The sequence below is a fragment of the Coregonus lavaretus genome (assembly GCF_964263955.1).
Source record: "Coregonus lavaretus genome assembly, chromosome: 5".
Taxonomy (NCBI): domain Eukaryota; kingdom Metazoa; phylum Chordata; class Actinopteri; order Salmoniformes; family Salmonidae; genus Coregonus; species Coregonus lavaretus.
Genome location: NC_139992.1, coordinates 66,050,877 through 66,077,153, shown reverse-complemented (window position 1 = coordinate 66,077,153; position 26,277 = coordinate 66,050,877). Strand labels below are relative to the sequence as shown.

The 26,277-nt window shown below is 42.4% G+C and overlaps 1 protein-coding gene across 1 annotated transcript in view; it reads right to left on the bottom strand.

Moving 5' to 3' along the window:
* LOC311129321 (sodium-driven chloride bicarbonate exchanger-like) overlaps positions 1-26,277 on the bottom strand; it is a gene marked incomplete at both ends in the record, with an annotated part of 67,045 nt that overhangs the window by 38,312 nt on the left and 2,456 nt on the right. The window contains 5 exons of the mRNA XM_084161598.1: positions 11-171; positions 1,102-1,240; positions 1,547-1,690; positions 9,201-9,282; positions 18,559-18,585. Of these exons, the coding sequence (XP_084017724.1) occupies positions 11-171; positions 1,102-1,240; positions 1,547-1,690; positions 9,201-9,282; positions 18,559-18,585 (553 nt within the window). The remainder of the gene's footprint in view (positions 1-10; positions 172-1,101; positions 1,241-1,546; positions 1,691-9,200; positions 9,283-18,558; positions 18,586-26,277) is intronic.

The following is a 26,277-nucleotide window of genomic DNA, read 5'->3' as shown; positions in this document are numbered from 1 at the left end:
TCTACAATACCTGCTACCTCCTCCACGGAGTTGGCCCTCATGTCTAGCAGCACGACGCCATTGAGGATGCAGCTGCGCAGCTCGAACAGGCTGTGCAGGGACAGCGTGGCCACGTAGGGCTTACTCCAGCGCTCCCCTCCATCCTCCACATCCTCTTCAAACTTCAGCCACCTGTATGAGGGACAGAGGCCCAGTTTCAGTCAAACTGTTCCAGGGGACTAGGGGATAGATGACAGCCAGCTGTTCAGCCATCTGGAAGCCCTGTACTGATAGAGCTCAGCTTACACAGACGGGGACACTAAGAACATATCGATGCTGTGCTGGAGTCTGGTCGAGCGGTAATGCTCTCGACTCCGCTGTAGTCTGTGCCCTCCCTACCAGTCATTCCTCCTTAATTGACTGCCCCCGGTCCTGTCTAAAAACCAATATAAAAGGATGTTTGGATTTCCGATTTGGTAGGGACTGACTGACTGACAATCCATGTAAAGGTGTATCAGTCAATATCAATGTGACAGAAAGTACTGTAGTGTAGAAAGCCCAACAGGATATTTATTCAGTCCAGACATTATGCTTGTTTACTACAAGTAGAGGTACAGAAATGTTTACTACAAGTAAACAAGCGTTAGTTTCCCTTTAAATCTGGGCTCCCAGATCTCATGCACCAGACTTTATGCACCAGACTTAATAATTAGAGCTTTATTTAGCCCATCCATCCCCAAGGTCTACAATCCCTCTTTATGTAATGTTTACTCTTGCTTCTGGCATTTGGATATTATCACAGAGAATAAAATTATAAATAAATAAATAATATCATATATATCAATGCCATCACTTAGCATGATTAAAAAGCAACCTATGGACCAACATGGAATCCCTAGGATGTGTCATTGGAATTGATTAAAAGCTTTCAGTAATCAAATCAAATCAAATGTTATTTGCCACATGCGCCGAATACAACAGGTGTAGATCTTACAGTAAAACGCTTACTTACAAGCCCTTAACCAACAATGCAGTTTTAAGAAAAAAAGTGTTAAGTAAAAAACAGATAAGTAAAAAATCAAAATAACAAATATGACAGGGGTGTGTCATGTGACTCCCTACCTGGCTGTTTCCCTCCACTCGGTGTCCTCTCCGTCTTTCAGGCAGATCTCGTCCAGCTCAGTGAAGAGGTCATGGGGGATGTGCTCCTCGTCGTCATCCTCTGTGCCCAGCAGGAACTGCACTCTCTGGGAGGGCGTGTCTGGAGCACAGGGTCAGGTAACGGCATCACTTACAGTATTGTCTGCCATACAGACTCCCTGACTAAGGAGCTCTGCAGCAGGTTATGCACATACACTTTTGGGCAGTGTGTCAGTGTGTGGACAACATCCCCTATGCAGCCATATAGACATTACATATTATTACAGAATCCTATAACTCATCAAATGATAGAAATATAATATATTGTAATAACAAACAAAAAGGAAAATGGCTTTATTCTACCCAAAGGACCAGACAATCCGGCTGCTGCTTTTAAATGGGCCAGCCAGACAGTGGCAATACTTACTGTATGTGGGAGATTCTCTTCCATCGTCCACTCCAGAGTCCCGCTCCCTGCTTCTCTTCCTGTGTCTGTGTCCGTGATGTCGATGTCTCCGGTGGCTCTTCCTCCCCATGGGGACATGTACCCCAATATAGAGTGTCCTGTGACCTAGATGCAGCCACCGGGATATGAATAAGATAAGATAAGATGATAACATAAGAAATTGAGAGGTAGAGAAATAATTATATTCAAAGAGGTCACTGATTAAGGCTGCCCATTCTGTTTGTATTTATGGGTCAATATCAACAGATATATACCCACAACAAAGACAAACATTATGGATTACACTTTACTTTCTAATCAGCTATAAGTAAATACCAGCTTACATACCAGCTATAAAATAAAGCATTACCAAATTGCATAAATATATCTTAGAATAATCTGGATTTCTGCTTCCAAGGTCATGCCACCAATATTTCATTGAGAGATACAATAACCTACCCCACATCTCTCTGACATTAAACAACTGCCATGTATGCAACCCTTTACTAATGTCATTATTTTGTATCAGTGGAAAATACATCTCTAGGAATGTATTATCTTCAACATCTGCCATATAAGTACTATACAGGCCTGGTCCCTCTTACTGTAAAATCCCCTAGTGCATCATCTTGTACGATGAATAAAACATTTGTCACCTAAAAATAGTGAAACGATTTGATAGAAAGTTACGGAGTATATTACATGAATGGCAGTAAAAAGACTGTGCGAGGTTGAAGCATGTGACTGTCTGTTAGAAAAACATGATAAAACGTATAAACTGGGTGGTTCGAGCCCTGAATGCTGATTGGCTGAAAGCTGTGGTATATCAGACCGTATACCACGTGTATGACAAAACATGTATTTTTACTGTTGGTAGCCAGTTTATAATAGCAATAAGGCACCTCAGGGGTTTGTGGTATATGGCCAATATACCACGGCTAAGGTTGTATCCAGGCACTCTGCGTTGCGTCGTGCTTAAGAACAGCCCTTAGCCTTGGTATATCGGTATATACCCCCTTGTACCTTATTGCTTAATTATCTATCATTTACCGTATTGTACAGATTAATATTATGAAATTGATAAGTAATTCACCTTGGTCTCATATAGAAACTAAACCATTTGGTGTTGACCGGGATCTGTGCAACCAGCCAACTGCAGAATGGGGAGGATGATGAGACAGCAAGGAGTTTAGATGAGATCTGCAGCAGGCAGCAGGGGTGGACCGTCGCCTTGCTGATATCAGTGAGACTGAATGGATGTGCTGCTGTGACAGTGTAAGGGTAATCCGACCTGACTCCACGCCTGCTCTCGCCTCGGGGAGAAACACAGCTTCTTGTAGCCTGGGGCTACAAGAAGGCAGCTAGCAGCCTCTGCTGTTCAAACCAATCCCAGTTATCCCACAAACACTAGGGAATCATGGCTAATCACTTCCTCCATTTACGCAAGTACTGGGAACTTCCGTGCTATGATAAATGTATAGCTGGAAATTAAGATGAAATGAATTGTAAGTAACGTTCTTGAAAGCTCAGCATAAATATATAGTTCTGTACACTCTTGCTTTGTTACTGGAGCAGTGTGCTTTTGTGTGCATATGTGACTGTGAACAGTATGTGCATGTGCGTTCATGCATGCGTGTGTGTGTGTATGTTTCCATGTGTATGTTTCCGTGTGGGTGTGTTTGTGTGTGTGTGTGTGTGTGTGTTTGTGTGTGTGTGTGTGTGTGTGTGTGTGTGTGTGTGTGTGTGTGTGTGTGTGTGTGTGTGTGTGTGTGTGTGTGTGTGTGTGTGTGTGTGTGTGTGTGTGTGTGTGTGTGTGTGTGTGTGTGTGTGTGTGTGTGTGTGTGTGTGTGTGTGAGTGAGTGAGTGAGTGTGTGTGTGTGTGTGTGTGTGTGTACCAGTGGAGGCTCCTCAGAGGAGGAAGGGGAGGACCATCCTCCTCAGTGAATTTCAGAAATACTTAAATAGTGAAACATAAAAAAGTTAAAACTATATTAAATATATTCAGCAAATAATTAATTAAAACACATTGTTTTGCAATGAAGGTCTACAGTAGCCTCAACAGCACTCTCTGGGGTAGCACCATGGTGTAGCTAGTTTCCGTCCTCTGGGTACATTGACTTCAATACAAAACCTAGGAGGCTCATGGTTCTCACCACCTTCCATAGACTTACACAGTAATTATGACAACTTCCGGAGGACGTCCTCCAACCTATCTGTCACGCCCTGACTCAGAGGACGCTTGTATGTTGAGTCAGGGTGTGTATTTTCCTTGCTGTGTTTGTCCATGTTGTACAGTCTAGTATGTATAGATCTATGTTGGCCTGTGTGGTTCCCAATCAGAGGCAGCTGTCGCTCGTTGTCTCTGATTGGGGACCATACTTAGGCAGCCTATTGGCACTAGTGGGTTGTGGGATCTTGTTCCGTGTTAAGGTATGTTGTGTTGTGCTGCCTTGGACTTCACGTTTCGTTTTGTTTGTTATTTTGTCGTTGTGTTTGATATTTAATAAACATGTACGCATATCACGCTGCGCCTTGGTCCGTCCCGTCTGTAAACGAACGTGACAGAAGATCCCACCAAACGAGGACCAAGCAGCGTGTTCAGGAGCAAAGGCCAGGAATTCAACAGGAGGTTACATTAGTAGATGTCCTCCTCGGTTGGGGGAGAATTACGGAGGAGGAGGCCGTCCGTTACCGGAAGGCGATGAAGGAGGATGCCCAGGTAGGAGAGGAGAAACGGCGCCAACAGTGCCGACGACGGAGACCCGAGAGGCAACCCCAAGAATTTTTTTTGGGGGGGCACACGGTGTGGACGACGAGGCAGCAGGAGGCCGTTAAAGGGCGGATCTGCAGGTTAGGAGAGGAGGCCACAATGTTACGGGGGCTATTGGTTCAGAGGGAGCAGGAGTTATTCGGTCGGAGGGAGGCACTACAGGAGGCTATAAGGGAGAAGGAAAGTGTAGAGGCACGGCGAGAGGAGCTGGTTAGGCAGCAGAAGGAGCGGGGGTTAATAAAGGAACCCAGTCCCGCTCCTCGCACCAAGCAAGTGGTGCGTGTCGCCAGTCCGGTCCGGCCCGTTCCTGCTTCCCGCACTAAGCCAGTGGTGCGTGTTCCCAGTACGGCCCGACCCGTTCCTGCCCCTCGCACCAAGCCAGTGGTGCGCGTCGCCAGCCCGGCCCGGCCTGTTCCTGCCCCTCGCACCAAGCCAGTGGTGCGCGTCGCCAGCCCGGCCCGGCCTGTTCCTGCCCCTCGCACCAAGCCAGTGGTGCGCGTCGCCAGCCCGGTCCGGCCTGTTCCTGTCCCTCGCACCATGCGAGTGGTGCGCGTCGCCAGCCCGGTCCGGCCTGTTCCTGCCCCTCGCACCAAGCTAGTGGTGCGCGTCGCCAGCCCGGCCCGGCCTGTTCCTGCCCCTCGCACCAAGCCAGTGGTGCGCGTCGCCAGCCCGGTCCGGCCTGTTCCTGACCCTCGCACCAAGCCAGTGGTGCGCGTCGCCAGCCCGGCCCGGCCTGTACCTGCTCCCCGCACCAGGCCAGTGGTGCGCGTCGCCAGTCCGGTACGGCCCATTCCTGCTCCCCGCACCAAGCCAGTGGTGCGCGTCGCCAGCCCGGTCCGGCCCGTTCCTGTTCCACCGGTGCCTGGTCCAGCACCAGTCAGCTGCTCCACTCCGGAGCCAGAGTAGTCCGCTCCACCGGTGCCCAGTTCAGCTCCGGTCAGCTGCTCCACTCCGGAGCCAGAGCAATCCGCTTCACCGGGGTCCAGTCCAGCTCCGGTCAGCGGCTCCACTCCGGAGCCAGAGCAGTCCGCTCCACCGGTGCCTGATCCAGCTCCTGTCAGCTGCTCCACTCCGGAGCCAGAGCAGTCCGCTCCACCGGGGTCTAGTCCAGATCCGGTCAGCGGCTCCACTCCGGAGCCAGAGCAGTCCGCTCCAATCAATCAATCAATCAATTTTATTTTATATAGCCCTTCTTACATCAGCTAATATCTCGAAGTGCTGTACAGAAACCCAGCCTAAAACCCCAAACAGCTAGTAATGCAGGTGTAGAAGCACGGTGGCTAGGAAAAACTCCCTAGAAAGGCGAAAACCTAGGAAGAAACCTAGAGAGGAACCAGGCTATGAGGGGTGGCCAGTCCTCTTCTGGCTGTGCCGGGTGGAGATTATAACAGAACCATGCCAAGATGTTCAAAAATGTTCATAAGTGACAAGCATGGTCAAATAATAATCAGGAATAAATCTCAGTTGGCTTTTCATAGCCGATCATTAAGAGTTGAAAACAGCAGGTCTGGGACAGGTAGGGGTTCCATAACCGCAGGCAGAACAGTTTAAACTGGAATAGCAGCAAGGCCAGGCGGACTGGGGACAGCAAGGAGTCACCACGGCCGGTAGTCCCGACGTATGGTCCTAGGGCTCAGGTCTCTCAGTTGGCTTTTCATAGCCGATCATTAAGAGTTGAAAACAGCAGGTCTGGGACAGGTAGGGGTTTCGTAGCCGCAGGCAGAACAGTTGAAACTGGAATAGCAGCAAGGCCAGGCGGACTGGGGACAGCAAGGTGTCATCATGCCCGGTAGTCCTGACGTATGGTCCTAGGGCTCAGGTTCTCAGAGAGAAAGAGAGAACGAGAGAATTAGAGAGAGCATACTTAAATTCACACAGGACACTGGATAAGACAGGAGAAGTACTCCAGGTATAACCAACTAACCCCAGCCCCCCGACACATAAACTACTGCAGCATAAATACTGGAGGCTGAGACAGGAGCGGTCCGGAGACACTGTGGCCCCATCCGAAGAAACCCCCGGACAGGGCCAAACAGGAAGGATATAACCCCACCCACTCCGCCAAAGCACAGCCCCCGCACCACTAGAGGGATATCCCCAACCACCAACTTACAATCCTGAGACAAGGCCGAGTATAGCCCACAGAGGTCTCCACCACAGCACAAACCAAGGGGGGGGCGCCAACCCAGACAGGAAGATCACGTCAGTAACTCAACCCACTCAAGTGACGCACCCCTCCCAGGGACGGCATGAAAGAGCACCAGCAAGCCAGTGACTCAGCCCCTGCAACAGGGTTAGAGGCAGAGAACCCCAGTGGAGAGGGGAACCGGCCCGGCAGAGACAGCAAGGGCTGTTCGTTGCTCCAGCCTTTCCGTTCACCTTCACACTCCTGGGCCAGACTACACTCAATCATATGACCTACTGAAGAGATAAGTCTTCAGTAAAGACTTAAAGGTTGAGACCGAGTCTGCATCTCTCACATGGGTAGGCAGACTGTTCCATAAAAATGGAGATCTATAGGAGAAAGCCCTGCCTCCCGCTGTTTGCTTAGAAATTCTAGGGACAATTAGGAGGCCTGCGTCTTGTGACCGTAGCGTACGTATTGGTATGTACGGCAGGACCAACTCGGAAAGATAGGTAGGAGCAAGCCCATGTAACGCTTTATAGGTTAACAGTAAAACCTTGAAATCAGCCCTTGCCTTAACAGGAAGCCAGTGTAGGGAAGCTAGCACTGGAGTAATATGATCAAATTTCTTGGTTCTAGTCAGGATTCTAGCAGCCGTATTTAGCACTAACTGAAGTTTATTTAGTGCTTTATCCGGGTAGCCGGAAAATAGAGCATTGCAGTAGTCTAACCTAGAAGTAACAAATGCATGGATTAATTTCTGTCCATGTTGTACTTTCTATTATGTGTAGATCTATGTTGGCCGGTGTGGTTCCCAATCAGAGGCAGCTGTAGCTCGTTGTCTCTGATTGGGGACCATACTTAGGCAGCCTATTGGCACTAGTGAGTTGTGGGATCTTGTTCCAGTTAAGGTATGTTGTGTTGCCTTGGACTTCACGTTTCGTTTTGTTTGTTATTTTGTCGTTGTGTTTAATATTTAATAAACATGTACGCATATCACGCTGCACCTTGGTCTGACCTGTCGATGAATGAACGTGACACTATCAGAGCTCTTGCAGCATGAACTGATGGATCAGAGAATTACTCTAGTCCTGAAAAGCATAAGCTACAGCTAGCTAGCACTGCAGTGCATGAAATGTGGTGAGTAGTTCACTCAAAGAGAAAGAAAGACAATATTTGAACAGTTTTGAACAAAGTAATTTCTTCACAAATGAAGGAAAAGCAAGAGAGTGATAGAGAGAGAGATTTTTTTTTACGTTCACTTTCACAGCTAGTGAATGCAGCTAGCTAGTTTAGCCTACTCAAACATGCTATGTTAGTTAGCTGGCTATGGCTATCCAACACTGGAACTCTTCCAAGTCAAGGTAAGCTTTTGGTTTGATTAATTTATTGCAAATGTGGCGGTGTAACTGCTAAACTGCTTGCTGTCCACTGTACTGCATGATTGTAACGGGTTTTCTAACGCGTTGGTTCTAGTAGCTATGTTGACTATGACGTTAGCTAATATGGTGACAACGATGTAGGCTGTGTGTAGCGGTTAGCGGTTATGGTATGAAGGTTTGGCTTGGAAAGCTTTTTTCGCCTGGTCAGAGACAGCTGTTGCGTTGTGCAATGAAGTCCACAAGCAAAGGGAAAAGGTGAGAGGAGGAGAGGGCGTAGATGCGAGAAGGAATTATGATCAAAGTGATCATGCTGTTTTTATGTGCCTGCTATGAAAGTGAACTGTGTTTGCAGGTTATCAGGGGTGTATTTATTCCGCCGATTCTTTTGAAAAACGTTTCTTAAACGGAAGCAAACGGAACGAAATGGGGATAAACATACCTGAATTTGTCCAATAGAAACTCTCGTTTGCAACTGTTGGACTAATGATTACACCCTAGATCAGCTAGATGCAGGCTAGAGTGTGCAAGGCTGTATTGAATGTGTCACTGTCTATCACCTTGATTACTCACATTTTTCTCTCGACCTGTGCACCTATGTTTTAAACTTTCATTTGTAGGCTAGGTTGTAGCAACCTCATGATGGGTATAGGGAAACATTTTGTATCATGTAGTAGCCTAAACCTATCGATGTTACATTGAGCTGGGTGAATGGAATATGAATGACAGTCATCCAATATGCTGTAATAGAAATAATGCCATGCTCATAAAAAATACATTTGTCTTCCCTCATCTTAAACGGCACTGACCACCACTGGTGTGTACTCAAACTATGTTGTTCAGATACTGTGATTCTGGCCTGGGGGCTTGTGAGTAACATCACATGGAAGACACCTGAGCACACACTGTTGGCGTGAGCTGAATCCTAGTCACAACACACAGCTCAGTGACCAGCCACTAGAGCAACTCAAGAACCAGGCAAATCAACCTTCACAATGTGTTACTATGTGCTAAAATGAGCAGGCCTTCTCTTTAGTCGTCAGGTCTTTACAATTCAGACACAAAAATAGATTATTTTCAGCGATCTACACACTATTATTGTCATGAGTCACGACTAACCGACCAATCAGAGTATTTTCCTGTCCTGAAGTGCACTGCAGCTCAAACAGCTGTCTTGTTACCACCCTATCTAGTCTCATGGGTACGGTGTCCATATTAGGACAGCCTCAGTCTCAGCAGGAGTAGCCTCAGTCTTGAAAACAACAGCCTTCTCTCAATTGGCCATGTGGGTGGCCTTCTAACCTTCCTTCCAGGCTTCCACACAATTTACTTAAGGTATTGTACTTCATAATGTCAATGTACCTTCGAGTTCCTCCTTCTCAAAGTTGGTTTTCAGCATGGACCGGGTTCCACCTCTGTCCACCACAGCCTCTTCATCATTTCTCTGTGAAGGAGAGACAAAGTTCTGTCAGAATTTGTCTTTGGAGAATAATTCAAATGGTCAGCAAACACTTTGTTGGACAGGCCTCTAAAGAAGCCAAGCAGCCAATGAAAAACTGAAATGATTGCAGTTGTGTAGTGTTGTGCTGTGCTGTGCATTGCTTGGTGGCGATATTGTTCCATAATTGGAACAATTGCAATGTTGAATCCATGTAGTCATTATCTTCCCCAGGATAATATTATTGCTTTAAAAAACACTGGATAATACCCAGGAGTCTCGTTTGGCATGGTTTATTTGAGGTGCACTGAATCACACTGATCGCACTTAGTTAGCAGATTGTAACGGGCTAAAGTGATGCGCCATTAGCCAATACAGGTTAGGTACTGTTTGGCGTAGCACAGATAATTTTTTGACCAACCTTAACTTGCCGATACTTCCTCAATTCCCGACTTGGAAGACAACCAATGTTTTCTAAACGTACATGTCTAGTTGCAGGGGGTACATTTGAATTGAATTACATTTGAAAATGCTCCGTTATTAAATAAATTAAATGTTTTGCTCCATGAAGTAATCCAACGATGTGTACGACGCCATCTTGTCTATTTCAAATATTCTCTCATTGATTGAAACAGGTGGGTGTCCACTCCAAAGTGCTGCATGTCATGATGACACTCACCTGTCTTGATCAATGAGAGAAGATTTGAAATAGACAAGATGGTAGTACCTATCTAATAATTCCTATCAGCCAGCTGGAACAGAGTCATGGTCTGACTAGGCAATATTTTAAATAGCTACATCACACTTTGGTTAAACAGAATAGCACATTATGCTTGTTGTCTTAGCTGCATGCACATGGTAGCCAGGTCACCTAGGCATTTCAATGTTCCAGCTCAAACAATAATCTACTCGAGGGTCAACTAAAAAGTACTCAAGGTATAGTTTTTTACATGACCATGACAGATGTATTCATTACTGACAAATAACATTGACAGACTTACATAGTATCAAGAATGATAAACCGGCACATTAGCTCCTATAAGCATTGGGGCTATAGAAGTGAACGAGGTTATAACATAAAAACAGAAAGGGTATATAATACCTTTGTGAGAAGTAAGTTGACCTCAGAAAACGTCATTACATGGTGACAGCTGGATAGTGTAGATTTACACACAGTGTTTCCTGTTTGGAAAAGCCAGAGTCTGACTAAAAGAGCCTCTTCTAAAAACACTTATCAGAGTGAACAACCACTCAGTCCTATTGCGAATGAACTGTGATGCAGTTACTAAACACATTTTAACACATTTGGCACCTTACACCACACAGTCATTGTGAAACGAATCCTCTGCTATCCAGAACCATAGACGTGTCTAGATTAAGTGTGAAAGTGTCAGATGTGTGGTGCTGATGAGAAGGAGACTTGGGGAGATTAGTGGTGAATGCTGCTGATATGATGACCGCACATGTCATAGAGAGAGAGAGAGAGAGAGAGAGAGAGAGAGAGAGAGAGAGAGAGAGAGAGAGAGAGAGAGAGAGAGAGAGAGAGAGAGAGAGAGAGAGAGAGAGAGAGAGAGAGAGAGAGAGAGAGAGAGAGAGAGAGAGAGAGAGAGAGAGAGAGAGAGAGAGAGAGAGAGAGAGAGAGAGAGAGAGAGAGAGAGAGAGAGAGAGAGAGAGAGAGAGAGAGAGAGAGAGAGAGAGAGAGAGAGAGAGAGAGAGAGAGAGAGAGAGAGAGAGAGAGAGAGAGAGAGAGAGAGAGAGAGAGAGAGAGAGAGAGAGAGAGAGAGAGAGAGAGAGAGAGAGAGATTCAGGGCTGGGTGTCACGACACAACAAGATGCTCACAAATCTAATTTAAAGACATTTCCCCTTCGAAACCCTAGGAATTACAATCTCCAACTGAGCAGTCTTTGTCCTGAGCAGTCTTTCTCCGGATGTGATGTGTTATCAATCGTCTGCTCCCAAACATGACAGTTATAGTAAATCACAAGGTTGTACAATAGTTATAAATAAGTGAATTATGCTTTGTCATTGTTATGACTTGGGCTATGGTCTCAGGGTGGCTGTTATATTTCGAAGTCCAGATGTTATGTTGCTGCTGCAAACAATAAGAACTTACAAATAGCAGAGACGCCGCAGAAATCCAACAACCCAACAACTTCAAGATGTCTTACCCCTGCTTCAGTGGAACACAAACCCTACATGGTGTGCTTCTTTTCTGTCTGTGAGCCTATGTATGAGTGTCTGTGTGTGTGTCTATGTGTGATTCTGTGTGTCTGTGTGTGAGGTGACTCATATACAGTATATAGCATATGGTACAACAAACTACCGGATCATTCACATATATCTCCGTGCATTCATCAAGCAAGAAAATTAGCAACGTTCTGGTTAATGTATGCAGGCCTATCCAATGTTGCAGTATGTTTCTGACAGTCCATACTGATAAACCAATCAAAGAGTAGACCTGTTGAGCAGTACTGACAAAAACATCCAATGGCACTTTGTAGGGGGCAGTATCATTGAAGTGCTGGCGTAGCTTACTAGAGCCTTCCCACAATTCACTGGCTCTGCCTGTTCCTCCACCCTACAGTGTAGAAAGGGCTAGTGGTTAGAGGGAGTATATCTTCATCTGGCCATGCTTCTCTCTCTGCTGTGTGCCACTCTCTCTCTCTCTTATGTCTCCTCAAAGGCTTCATTGATGCCGGGAGACAGACAATGTATGTATCTCTTGCAGACGTCACTGAGTGGGCTGGTGACGTGCACGCTCCTGCTCCATCCTGCAGTACCAGCCCCCCACCCCCCCCCCCCCTCAACTCCCCCCACAGCTCCTGGGAGTTTTGGTCATATGACCTCCCAGCTGACACCTGCATACATTAGCATTAGCACTCATTACCATATTAAGTGAATGGAAGGCGCTCAATAAGGCATGTTGAAACACATAGAGTTGTGAACTACTGCGAAGGCACAAAATAAGGCATGTTAAAACACAGAGCTGTGAACTACTGAGAAGGCACTCAATAAGGCATGATAAAATATATAGCAGTGAACTATTGCGAAGGCTTGAGCAGAGCTGTGATGATGATTCAGTGCCCTTGTCCAGTTAGCTCTGTGTCTGGGGAAATAACAGGTCGTGATAGAGCTGGCCAATGTCTGCTAACAGAGTAGCAGTACTAGCAGAAGCACTTGTACTTTTAGGGTTTGTGTTCAAAATAAATGAGTGACATTTAATTTGTATAAGACATGATCCAGATCCCTCTTCTCCTGACATAAATACTATCATTACGGTGTCAGCCTGTCTACGGAGTTTTGTGACCCAAATAGCTGTCTTCGCCCTAACCACAGAAGTCCAAGGAGTGTTCAGGAGAACTAGCAGTAATAACCTCATTACTGACAGTGTACAAAACATTAAGAACACCTTCCTAATATTGAGTTGCAAGGTCTGGCCTGTCAATAGTACTACAGTTTGTATACAATTAGTACACCCTGAACACAATCAATAAACAAACTGGATCCCATGTCTCACTGCTTCACTGTAACAACATGGACAGGGCATCATGACATGGATATCACACAAAATTTTTCCATGGGTAGTAGTTACTAACTGTTACGAGTGAACTGAAGCCAATTGAACAAGTTATACTATATTCTTTAAATACAGTTATTGCACCATGTTCATACTAAGCACAAGAAATGTGAAACACTGACAAAGTTACTATGTTGTACATCTGTGTACACTAAGAATGATAGAATCAGCTTTATTTGGATGTGTTCTCTAAGATGGTCAGAAACTGACAGATGAAATCTACTTAGTAACCAAAATAAGTAGATTTATTACTAAAAGATTCCAACGTATAAACCAAACAATGTGCGTGAAAACCTTGCTGGATGGCAAAAAGCTAAATTGAGCTTTGAAGACAGCACTTTGTACTGCTCTGATTCTTCAGTCAGGACTATGGCCTCTCACACAAAACGCTCTCTAGTAGGATGATGTCATGTGCGTGAACAGGTGGGGCTTCAGAATGACTCAAAACAGAGACCAATAAATGACAGAAAGCAAAGTTCAGAGGTCAAAGATCAAGTTTTCGAAAGCATTGATGACATCTCTCAAGTCCATGACTGCGTCCCGAATGGCACCCTATTCCCTATACAGTGTCCTACTTTTGACCAGTGCCCATTGGGATGCAACCAATCTATTGTAAAATAGTGTGCTAATGGTCTGGTATCATCAAGTGCAGTAGGAGTAAACCCAAGCTGTAATTACAGTGCAGCAGCATATCTGTGTAGAGCAAACATCTGGGCTTGGGAGCATTACAGTACACATCACACGCTACTGTAGTACTTCAATGATGCAGCAGCACGCTCTGCTATTAGACTTGCCACTCCCAGAACACAAACACAAGCATAGAGGTTTATCTACAAATGACATCTACAGTTTAACTGAAGTGTGTGTGAAGTGTGTTATCATTGATTACCTGTGCTGTATAGATATAGCATTTCTATTTCACTCTATGGTTTGCCTTGGTACATGCTTTCCTGAAACCTGTCTTGGACATCAAATCAAAATAAAATAAAATGTTATTGGTCGCATACACATATTTAGCAGATGTTATTGCGGGTGTAGCGAAATGCTTGTGTTCCTAGCTCCAACAGAAGCTCTGGCCCTGGACCAGCGCTAGGACACAAGGGCCCATTTGGATGCTGAAGGACACTGCTGTCCGTCCACAGCTGCAGTGGCATATGGTTCAGTCTCCGTGGCCAGGACCCAGGATGGTAATCTGAATGCTAATACACTGGAGGGCTCAAAATATGTGCAGCGCTACAGGATTAAAGTACACACTGCACATTTTGGTTAGCGATATATTAACAGTACATTTACTTACTTAGTCCTCTTCGTCCCGGGTGAGACCTAAGGCTGCACAGCACATTAGCTTACATTAAAATGTGTTATTACTGTATTCAGTTTTGTCTGTGTGCATCCGGAAGTGTTTGTTTGTCGAGTATAGCATTCTTTGCTGTCTGTACAATATAGTAAACCAAGGCATGTGTTGTTGTGCGTGTAAAGAGTTAATGTCATGTAAAACTGTTTTAGGGTTAATCTACTTTTTCCAAAAGCAATGGCTTGTGACCTATTTTCCCCAACTAGAACACCTCTCTATGTGGGGTTTCTGGCTAACCTGGTGGGCTATATCCAATACTCCTAATGAGAATGACGTTGAGCATTGCAGTAGCAGCATGACATACTGTAGGAATGAAAAACAAGAGAAAAAATATGGCCAAAGATCAGTAGGCTACAATAAATGAACAACAGTGGTGAAAATGGAAGGGTGATGATGTTGAATAGTGTTGGCCTAACTCGTACTGTATGAGTGTTGTGCATTCAAAGGTAAATCCATATTTAAGAGCAGAGGACTGTGGGGGATTAGTGGGGGCAGCCCAAGTGATTTAATTGGATGAGGCAGACATAATTTGAGGTCTGATCCCTGCAGATGGCAATAGTCACTCAGCACCAGCAGCATCATAATGACAACAACACTGTGTTCAGATGGCTCCGGTGTGAAGTTTCCCATAGGTACAGATCTAGGATCAGCTTCCCTTCCCCCAATCCTAACCTTAACCATATGAGGGGGGAAATGCTAAACTGACCCAAGATCAGTGTCTACTGCTCAGATGAGCTCAGCTTTGCATAGAACACAAAGTACATAATACAAAGAATACAGTTGAAAAATATATTGCAAATAGAAATCCAATATGGATGTGTTAAGAGATAGATGGGAGGTGTTGAATGGAGCTGAAGGATGGGACTAATAACAACTAACAACAACTAATAACAACAAGATAACTAATGTAAAGCATACAGTGTCCATAATAAGTATATAGGTTATAGCTTGAGAGCTTTCGTGAAAGAGCACAGTTAGAAAGATATGGCATATAGAAGCAAACTGGATGGACATCATGAAAATGATCAGAGAGGTTGAGGGTAGAGGAAGTTCAGGAGTAAAAACAAACAAAATGTAATTATTGTAAAATTGACTGTGTCCATAAAATGTACACTACCGTTCAAAGTTTGGGGTCACTTAGAAATGTCCTTGTTTTCGAAAGAAAAACAATTTTTTGTCCATTAAAATAACATCAAATTGATCAGAAATACAGTGTAGACATTGTTAATGTTGAAAATGGTTATTGTAGCTGGAAACGTCAGATTTTTTATGGAATATCTACATAGGCGTACCGAGGCCCATTATCAGCAACCATCAGTCCTGTGTTCCAATGGCACGTTGTGTTTGCTAATCCAAGTTTATCATTTTAAAAGGCTAATTGATCATTAGAAAACCTTTTGCAATTATGTTAGCACAGCTGAAAACTGTAGTGCTGATTAAAGAAGCATTAAAACTGGCCTTCTTGAGACTAGTTGAGTATCTGGAGCATCAGCAATTGTGGGTTCGATTACAGGCTCAAAATGGCCAGAAACAAATAACTTTCTTCTGAAACTCGACAAATGAAGGCTATTCCATGCGAGAAATTGCCAAGAAACTGAAGATGTCGTACAACGCTGTGTACTACTCCCTTCACAGAAGGCCCCGGTGCCCAACTGAGCAAGAGGACAAATACATTAGAGTGTCTAGTTTAAGAAACAGACGCATCACAGGTCCTCAACTGGCAGCTTCATTAAATAGTACCCGCAAAACACCTGTGAGGAGTCTGTTTCTCAAACTAGACACTCTAATGTATTTGTCCTCTTGCATAGTTGTGCACCGGGGCCTCCCACTCCTCTTTCTATTCTGGTTAGAGCCAGTTTGCGCTGTTCTGTGAAGGGAGTAGATATTCCATTAAAAATCAGCCGTTTCCAGCTACAATAGCCATTTACAACATTAACAATGTCTACATTGAATTTCTGATCAATTTGATGTTATTTTAATGGACAAAAACATTGCTTTTCTTTCGAAAACAAGGACATTTCTAAGTGACCCCAAACTTTTGAACGGTAGTGTATATATATTTATATGTATGTATGTGTATATGTATGTGTATATATGGATATGTATATATATATATATATATATATATATATATATATATATATATATATATATATATATATATTTATATGTATGTATGTGTATATGTATGTGTATATATGGATATGTATATATATATATATATATATATATATATATATATTTGCGAGAAAAAAAACATATGGGGGATTGGAAGTGATGCAGACAATTACATTGATGGAAGTTACAATCTATCTGCAATATTAAAGCTGATCTACCCCCTAAAAAAAAAAGTTAAAAAAAAAAAGATTACAATCCTTCAACTTCCATTCACTTTTACCCGCAACAAAGTTGACACCTCTCTAAGACTCAGGAAGGACATCCAAAAACATTTCGCCCTTACAGGCTCTGTAATACAAAATGGTAAGCAGGCTTTGCCTTTGCTGGTGCAGAATTAATATGAGTGCACTCATCTCCTCTCCTGTATCCAAGGGATCAATGGCTGACATCAGCAGGACAGGCTATCTCCTTTCTCCTTTCTCTCCCACCTCAGCCCACTGGCTGCCCCCTATCTCTCCCCTATCTCCTCCTATCTCTGAGAGGTATACTTACTGTACACTTAGATACGACGTTAACTTCGCTATTAACTTAACACCATTCAAATAGTATATTTAATTGTGTTAACTTTGCCCTCATGTTATTAAAGAACAGGATACTGCAAGCATGATGAAGTGAAGCTGTTTGACAATGAGGTGTACAGATATTTCAAAATGTATTTTAGCATAACCAGGAAACATCAGCATCACACACACACCCTTTAACCTTAGATAACCTAAAGAATGTCTGGCGATGAACATCCTCCCAAACACAGAGCAGAACAGAGAGCAGAGCATAGTCATACCGTTTCAGAGTAAACAGAGCACAGTTATACCTTTAAAGAATAAAAGCGACTTTTAGGATCCAAGCCTCCAGCAGAATGCATGACCTTATCCTTAAGGTTTCCTCTTGTACTGCTGCTGAGCCGAGGACAGGTGGCTGAGCTGAGCTGAGCTCCGTAGTACCTGTGCATCTGCTTCCGGGACAGGCACACACTCTGCAAAGCAGTCTACCCTCTCACCATGCCAGGAACAGCCTTACAAACGTACACTCACACCCTCTGTTGATTCACACAACCTCAACATGTTTTAACAACTGAGCAACCATTTATCCACCAATCCTGCATGAGATTACAACAGTGACATCACTGGTGTCCAGACTCTTATCTAAGAGGGAGGTAGCTGGTGCCAAGCCACTGTGTTTCCCTCTTTTGTATGGCTTTCAGAGTAAAGCCCCTGTAGTAGCAGCTTGCCATCACTGCACCACTCTACACCGCATCGCACCACCTTGACCCGTCAGCTCAGCCACTCTGGCCTGAACTTGCTCTCTCGCTCTCTCTCTCTCTCTCTCTCTCTTTTATTCTCTCTCTCTCTCTCTCTCTCTCTCTCTCTCTCTCTCTGTCTCTCTCTCTCTGTCTTTTATTCTCTCTCTCTCCCTCTCTCCTTTATTCTCTCTCTCTGGAGAGCTCAGGTAAACCATGATGCAATACAAAAGATGGGGAGCCATCACCCCAATGTAGCCAACTAAAACCCTTCTATGCAGTGTAAGTTCAATATTTTAAAGGCCCAGTGCAGTCAAAAACTTGATTTTCTTGTGTTTTATATATATTTCTACACTATGAGGTTGGAATAAGACTGTGAAATTGTGAAACTTATGATAATGCCTTTTTAGTGTAAGAGCTGTTTGAAAAGACCACCTGAAATTTAAGTCTGTTTTGGTGAGAGGGAGTTTTGTTCCAAACTTCTCTGCCAATAACAGCACATTTTCAGTTTTCCTCCTCCCACTCAAACCACTCCCAGACAGTCCTAGCTAAATTCTTCCTTGAGAAATTGCTCTTCGCTAAGAAGCTATTTTTGTATCTTTGTGACCATTTAAATTGAAAACAATCACAGTATTGAGATTTTAAAAAGTCTGCATTTGACATTTACATGATGCATTGCCTACCAGTGCCAGCATATACATATTGAACAATGTTTGTTTGTGTATCAATGCCATATTGAACAAACTATCTGTGTATCAGTACCAGATTGAACAAACACAACAATGTCACTGACACTGAGATAATTCAATTGTTTAGCATTGATTTTATGAATCTATTTTAGAGACACATAAGCATGTACTTTGATAGACAGACCAGTGAACAGAAACAAAATGCTTTTTCAAGCACATAAAAAATAAATCAGAGAGCTAATTTACCACACTTCTGTTTCCAGGAGTTGACACCTGAATAGACAATATTGTCATTATCAGCATTTCTTAGGCAAGCAAGTCCATGGCAGTCCATGAAACATAACAACTTCAAAAGCAGCTTGGTAACCTGTGTAGGGCAGAAGTTGTGCTCCTCTCCAGTAGTCTTGAGGCTGTGTCCAAAATGCACCCTATTCTATAATCTCTACATGATCAGAGCCCTGGTCAAAGGTAGTATAAAGGGAATTGGGTGCCATTTGGGATGCAGGCTGAGAGAGCCTTTTGGAGAGCAAAGGCCTCCACATGTCTAGTGGGGCACATTCCTGGCATGATACTGTTCTATGCCATATGGTTCATCTATGGTTCATCAATCACATTACATTTAAATGTTTAGTAATTTAGCAAACGCTCTTATCCAGAGCGACTTACAGTTAGTGAGTTCATAAATTGTTTTGTTCATACACATCCGTTTGAGCCACCAGTACTTCTCAGCAGGGTTGAGATGACAGTTATGGATTTTAGGCCAAATATTTGCCAGGGGGAAGCCAACATATATGCTATATAGCTTTGAGCAACTACTGGACTAGAATATAATGAAAGTATATCCAATATTTATGATGATGATGCCTCTGAATATGAGTCTGTTATATGAATGCAGTGAATACAGCAAAGCCATGTGGGCAATACATGCAGATTTATACTATCGCTGTTGAAAGGAGGATGGTCTAATTACAGGAAATGTATGAAGACGTATCCCACTGGTCAAAAATTGGTTGAATCAACGTTGTTTCCACGTCATTTCAACAAAAATATTAAATGTGATGACGTTGAATCAACGTGGAAAACTGATTGGATTTGCAAAAAGTCATTAACGTAAGGGAATTTCCTATTTTTTTCACCCGACTTTTAACCTAAATCCAATGGCATGGTGAAAGGTTTTGTTGATTTCACGTTGAATTCACCCTTGTTGATATGTAAATCAAATGTAAATCAAAACTAGACATTGAACTGACATATGTGCCCAGTGGGATGTCATATAAAATAAGTTGTCATCTTCATGAATTCTTTGTATGTATCTTTCAAATTCATTTTTGTTGTGGATTTTTAACACAGTGCATTTTCTGTACATAAAGTTCATTTCTGTGAACAACAGACAATTACGTCAATCTGATCTAAATCAAATTGCTGATCAAGTGTGAGCTCTGATTGGATAATAAGCACATCAACATTTTGTGCACAGAGAATAGAGTCAGGAATATAGTGCTGTAAACAGAGATTACTGTACTCATCATTCCACATGGCTCACAACAACCTAGAGAGCATCCAAATGTTGGACCCTGACCTAAACCAGCTGCATGTTAAGAAGGTTGTCCAGTCCTGCTTTTATCATCTAAGACATATAGCTAAAGTCAAGTATTTTATTTCAGTCACTGATCTGGAGAACGTTATACATGCTTTTATTTCCTCACGCCTAAATTACTGTGAAATTGGTACGTGACAGCATTAAGCACAGGAACAGAACAGAACAGCCTCATCCACCAGTCATCCTCCTGTCAGACATCACACCAGTCAATGCAGTCTATGAAGAGGATTGTATTTTGGGGGTTATATAAAAAGCTGCTTTACTGTCAACAGCAAATGGATAATGAAAACAAATCTCTTCGGAAGTGATTAGAGCAGCAGAGATGCCGGTAGTGCATAAAAATGCTATTTTTAATTTCATCTGGACTAGTTTGAAAAATGTTAATTGCATCCTTCCTTACACAAGCACTCAGAGACATGCTAAACTGAGGTTGACATCAGAGGCCTGTGCAGTTGCTGGATATGCTCTTAGGAAGCCCATCATCCAGTGCCGTTTATAGGCACAAGTGACATAAGCAGCTTAAGGCCCCGAGACCACTAGGAAGGCAGTCGTGGTCTTAACATACTGTTAGTTTGGATAGTAGAATAGGCTACACAACGTGCAATTTCAAAATTTGGTAGTGCATCAGCAGCTTTCCTTTTGTTATGTCAGTCACTGAAAGGCACTCAATTAACCGATGTCAGCTAAACATTTTTTGATTGCTAGGTAAGTTAGTCTAGCCAGCTATCTAAACCTTGTAGTAATCATGGCCGAATAGGGGCCCTGACCTCCAGGGGGCCCCCATTGATTTTGTTAGTCCCTCTCACTCAGATATCATATGAACATGGCATAAGTCATGGCGAAATGTGTAGAACTGCAGGAAATGTGATTTAAAACTGCAAAGTTGTCTCTGCCCCATGGAAAAAAAAGTGTAGAATTGCAGAAAAATAAGTTTAAAGCTGCAGAAGTTTCTCTCCGCCCCAAGAGGGGGTCCACTAAAATGTTTGCCCGTGAGGTGGGGGGGCTCCCCAACCAAATCTCGCTTAGATCCCCAGAAAAGCTAGAAATGGCCATGCCATCACCCACCAATGCATCCAACAAAAATACTGTCATAGTTATGTGCAGTGCAAGATAGGTTAACATTGTCCAAAGGCAAATGTTGAATATAGAGTTATGCCTGGTTACAGACACCCTTGGCCTAAAGTGCACTTGAAGGGAAGGATGACTGTCCCCGTCTATACCCACTGGACACAAACTGGTTGAATCAACGTTGTTTCAACGTAATTTGTCAACGTATTGTGACGTGGAATCTACGTGGAAAATATATTGTCCTCAAAAAGTCATCAAAAAACTTTGAAAAAAGTTATTTTAAAAACAGTTGTTTTGAGGGTGGAATTTCAACCACAGGATTATGTCATCATTGTAACCCATTTTCAACATAGAGAAACCTGGTATAAAATATGTTGAATTTGTACCTTTGAAACAACGTCAGATTTTCAACCTTATATCCACTATCAGAAAAAAAACAATAGGCTGGGAGCACCTCATATGGAGAGTTGCTCTAGCTACAGCTATTAATTTGTTCTCCCATCCTGGGTTTCAGCCAAGCCCTGCTTAGCTTTGATATTTGTCACTGAGTACGGTTATATGCACACAATAAGGAGATTATTGTTGATAGTCAGATTAATATAATAGTTAGATTAAAATGTTTACATGCTTTGCAAGAAGAACGATGTCCCCAATAATCCTGTTTACATGGACACATCTGAAATCAGGCTACCTGATGGCACTCTGATAGATGCAGAAAATCGTCAATTAGAATAAACGTTCTACCACACCACTATTTTTGGGAAGCATATTTGATTCTGAGTTCAGACATATAAAGTTTGTATGTGAAAACTACTTCTAAGACACATAGATTCAGTTGTTCCGAACTCACTTCACTCGCGCTAAAGAGTGAGGCTCGCTCGGCTGGTGCTGGTACATGCACAGATCAAATACACCGCTGGAACGCCGATTAGGTGTTTACATGTCCTAATAATTTGAAAGATTGCGCAGAAAACCAGGTGTTTTAAACTGAGTATGCTTACTTCAATTTTGACCATACGCCAAATAAGATAAACAGAGTAAGGTGTTTACATGACTATTTCATAATCTGCCTACTGCCATAATCAGTTTAATATCTCATTATTACTGTGCATGTAAACATACTCACTGACTACTACCAATGTGTTATCTTGAGAATGATTATTGAGAGATCGCTTAAGACCTAAATGTATTCACTGTTGCTATCGAAGTCATTCCAAAGGGTAGGTTTAACAGAGCAAATGAAATGTAACCATACTTTATAAGTCATATATCATCAATGATACTATTTAGGCCTATACAGTATAGCATTTACATTTTAGTCATTTAAAAAGTCAACCCAGGGTTCAACTAAAAATAGACAATATATATAGGCCTAGGGTTTCAAGCTTTGGTTGATTTAAAATGTAATCTTCAAGTTAATCATTAATATGTTAGATTCACATCTCCATCTCAACCAAAAATCTAAGTTAAAGAATAGGGCTAAATCAAATCAAAGTGCAATTAATTTGATTAGATTTAGTCCTAATATATACAGTTGAAGTCTGAAGTTTACATACACCTTAGCCAAATACATTTATACTCAGTTTTTTACAATTCCTGACATTTAATCCTAGTAATAATTCCCTGTCAGTTTGGATCATCACTTTATTTTAAGAATGTGAAATGTCAGAATAATAATAGAGAGAATGATTTATTTTAGCTTTTATTTCTTTCATCACATTCCCAGTGGGTCAGAAGTTTACATACACTCAATTAGTATTTGGTAGCATTGCCTTTAAAATTGTTTAACTTGGGTAAAACGTTTCGGGTAGCCTTCCACAAGCTTCCCACAATAAATTGGGTGAATTTTGGCCCATTCCTCCTGACAGAGCTGGTGTAACTGAGTCAGGTTTGTAGGCCTCCTTGCTCGCACACGCTTTTTCAGTTCTGCCCACACATTTTCTATAGGATTGAGGTCAGGGCTTTGTGATGGTCACTCCAATACCTTGACTTTGTTGTCCTTAAGCCATTTTGCCACAACTTTGGAAGTATGCTTGGGATCATTGTCCATTTGGAAGACCCATTTGCAACCAAGCTTTAACATCCTGACTGATGTCTTGAGATGTTGCTTCAATATATCCACATAATTTTCCTTCCTCATGATGCCATCTATTTTGTGAAGTGCACCAGTCCCTCCTGCAGCAAAGCACTCCCACAGCATGATGCTGCCACCCCTGTGCTTCATGGTTGGGATGGTGTTCTTCGGCTTGGAAGTACCCCCTTTTTCCTCCAAACATAACGATGGTCATTATGGCCAAACAGTTCTATTTTTGTTTCATCAGACCAGAGGACATTTCTCCAAAAAGTACGATATTTGTCCCCATGTGCAGTTGCAAACCATAGTCTGGCTTTTTTATGGCGGTTTTGGAGCAGTGGCTTCTTCCTTGCTGAGCGGCCTTTCAGTTTATGTCGATATAGGACTCGTTTTACTGAGGATATAGATACTTTTGTGCCTGTTTCCTCCAGCATCTTCACAATGTCCTTTGCTGTTGTTCTGGGATTTATTTGCACTTTTCGAATTTGCACTAACTCTAACCCTTCAGGTGTTTGGAAATTGCTCCCAAGGATTAACCAGACTTGTGGAGGTCTACAAATGTTTTTTCTGAGGTCTTGGTTGATTTCTTTTGATTTTCCCATGAAGTCAAGCAAAGAGGCACAGAGTTGAAGGTAGGCCTTGAAATGCATCCACAGGTATACCTCCAATTTACTCAGAATGATGTCAATTAGCCTGTCAGAAGCTTCTGAAGCCATGACATCATTTTCTGGAATTTTCCAAGCTGTTTAAAGGCACAGTCAACTTAGTGTATGTAAACTTCTGACCCACTGGAATTGTGATACAGTAAATGATAAGTGAAATAATCTGTCTGTAAACAATTGTTGGAAAAATGACTTGTGTCATAAACAAAGTAGATGTCCTAACCGACTTGCCAAAACTATCGTTTGTTAACAAGACATTTGTGGAGTGGTTGAAAAACGAGTTTTAATGACTCCAACCTATGTGTATGTAAACTTCCGACTTCAACTGTATTGATATTTGGTTGCATTGTCAACCAAACACAATTCAATATCACTTTTGCAATTCAGTAAATAGCCTATTAACTTGTTGACAAGTTAACAAAATGTGTGTTACAAAAGTAATATTGAATTGTGTTTCGCTGACAACGCAATCATATAACAATATTTAAAGAACATTAAATCATATGTTGGATTCACGTCTCCAACTAAACCAAAAATAAAAGTGAAAGAATAGGATTAAGCCAGTGGCTCAGATTAAACCTTCCAAGCATTAGATACCTTTTAAATGTTGATATTTGATTGCGTTGTCAACCAAACACAATTCAATATTACTTTTGTAATCCAGTAAATAGCCTTAAGGCTATCTTACAAACTAATGTAACCGTATTTATTCAACCTTAAAATGAGTAACACATCCATGGCCACATTCTGAGGTTAGCCTACAGTAACTATAAATGTATTATGTAATCATAGAAAGTGTGCATGTTCAAGATAGCATGCAAAGGTCGCAGGTCTGAGGAGATATTCACAATTGCTATAATAATCTGCACAGAATCTTGTACAGCATTGATCACTTGCACCATGTACTTTTAATGTAATCTCAACTGCAATCCAGCTCATTTGGTAGTGCTATTAGATGAAGCACAGTGATAACGCATTAAGTTGTTGTATAAATACAAAATATCTGACATTGTATTCCCATTTGAACTTTGATGCTATATAAATGGTTGAAAGTGCAGTGATAACACATTTTGATGACAACTAAACCAAGAATCTGACATAGTTTTTCCATTGGAATTTGGTTGTGCTTTTATATGGTTGATAACACATTGGAAATTCAAAAAAATTCCGGCTGTCTTTTTGAGTGGGTGAATTAAGGTTGAAATCTCATTGATCAATGTCTCAACCAAATATTACCCACATTTCCACGTTGAAATGACATGGTTTGCCCATTGGGTAGTGTCTATAGGTGGGACAACATCTTTGTTGCAAATGGCACCCTATTCCCTAGTACACTACTTTTGACAAGAGCCCTATGGGCCCTGGTCAAAAGTAGTGCACTGAAGGGAATAGGCTGCCATTGGGACGCATACAAATTGTCTGATCACTGATTTGTATTAAGAAGGCTCTCTCTGATCTTTAGCAGGGCACTTGGCAGGCACCCTGAGACTATCCCCTAGAATCAGGCTTATGAGTTCATAGGTTGCAGTGAATGTCAGTGGAAACATACTGTACAATCTATTTCCCTGGGTTCATATACTGTATAATCTCGGTGCATGGGAACACCACTGGTTTTCCCAAATTTAAATGTAAATGGCATCTGCCATAGGAGAAGCACTTACAACTATGTGTATAGGCCTGCAATGGTAAGCTACACTCTTCACTGAAAATGGTAGCCTACTGTTGAAAGTCAGCTTTTTTTCTACAGATTCACAAATGTATTCATTAGCAATATGTTTATATTCATATTTTATAACCCGGTGATATAATTTGTCCTGTTTGACTGGCGGTATAATTTGTCCTTGTGCAAGGAATTTCCTCCTAGAAGAAAATTAAGAATTCTATTATATTCTATTCTAGATTACATGAGTATGGAAGCTCGTTCCCGCCACCCAATAAAAGCAATGAGAGAGTAAGTAAATTATGAGATGATAAATCATAATTTTATTTGGTAAACAGCTGAGGAATGGGACAGGATAAATGTAACCACTCTCAAATACATAGATGTCAGGACTATCACATACAGTGCATTTGGGAAAGTATTCAGACCCCTTCACTTTTTCCTCGTTTGATTACGTTACAGCCTTTTTCTAAAATGGATTCAATACAAATGTTTCCTCATCAATCTACACACATTACCCCATAATGACAAAGCGAAAACAGAAATAACTTATTTAAGTAAGTATTCAGACCCTTTGAGCTCAGGTGCATCCTGTTTCCATTGATCATCCTTGAAATATTTATACAACTTGATTGGAGTCCACCTGTGGTAGATTCAATTGATTGGACATGATTTGGAAAGGCACAAACATTTACATAATTTAGCAGACGCTCTTATCCAGAGCAACTTACAGTTTGTGCAAACATTATTTTTATTTTATTTATTTTTTCATACTGGGAATCAAACCCACAACCCTGGCATTGCAAACGCCATGCTCTACCAACTGAGCTACCTGCCTGCCAGCCATTCCCTCCCCTACCCTGGGCCAATTGTGCGCCACACCATGGGTCTCCCGGTCACA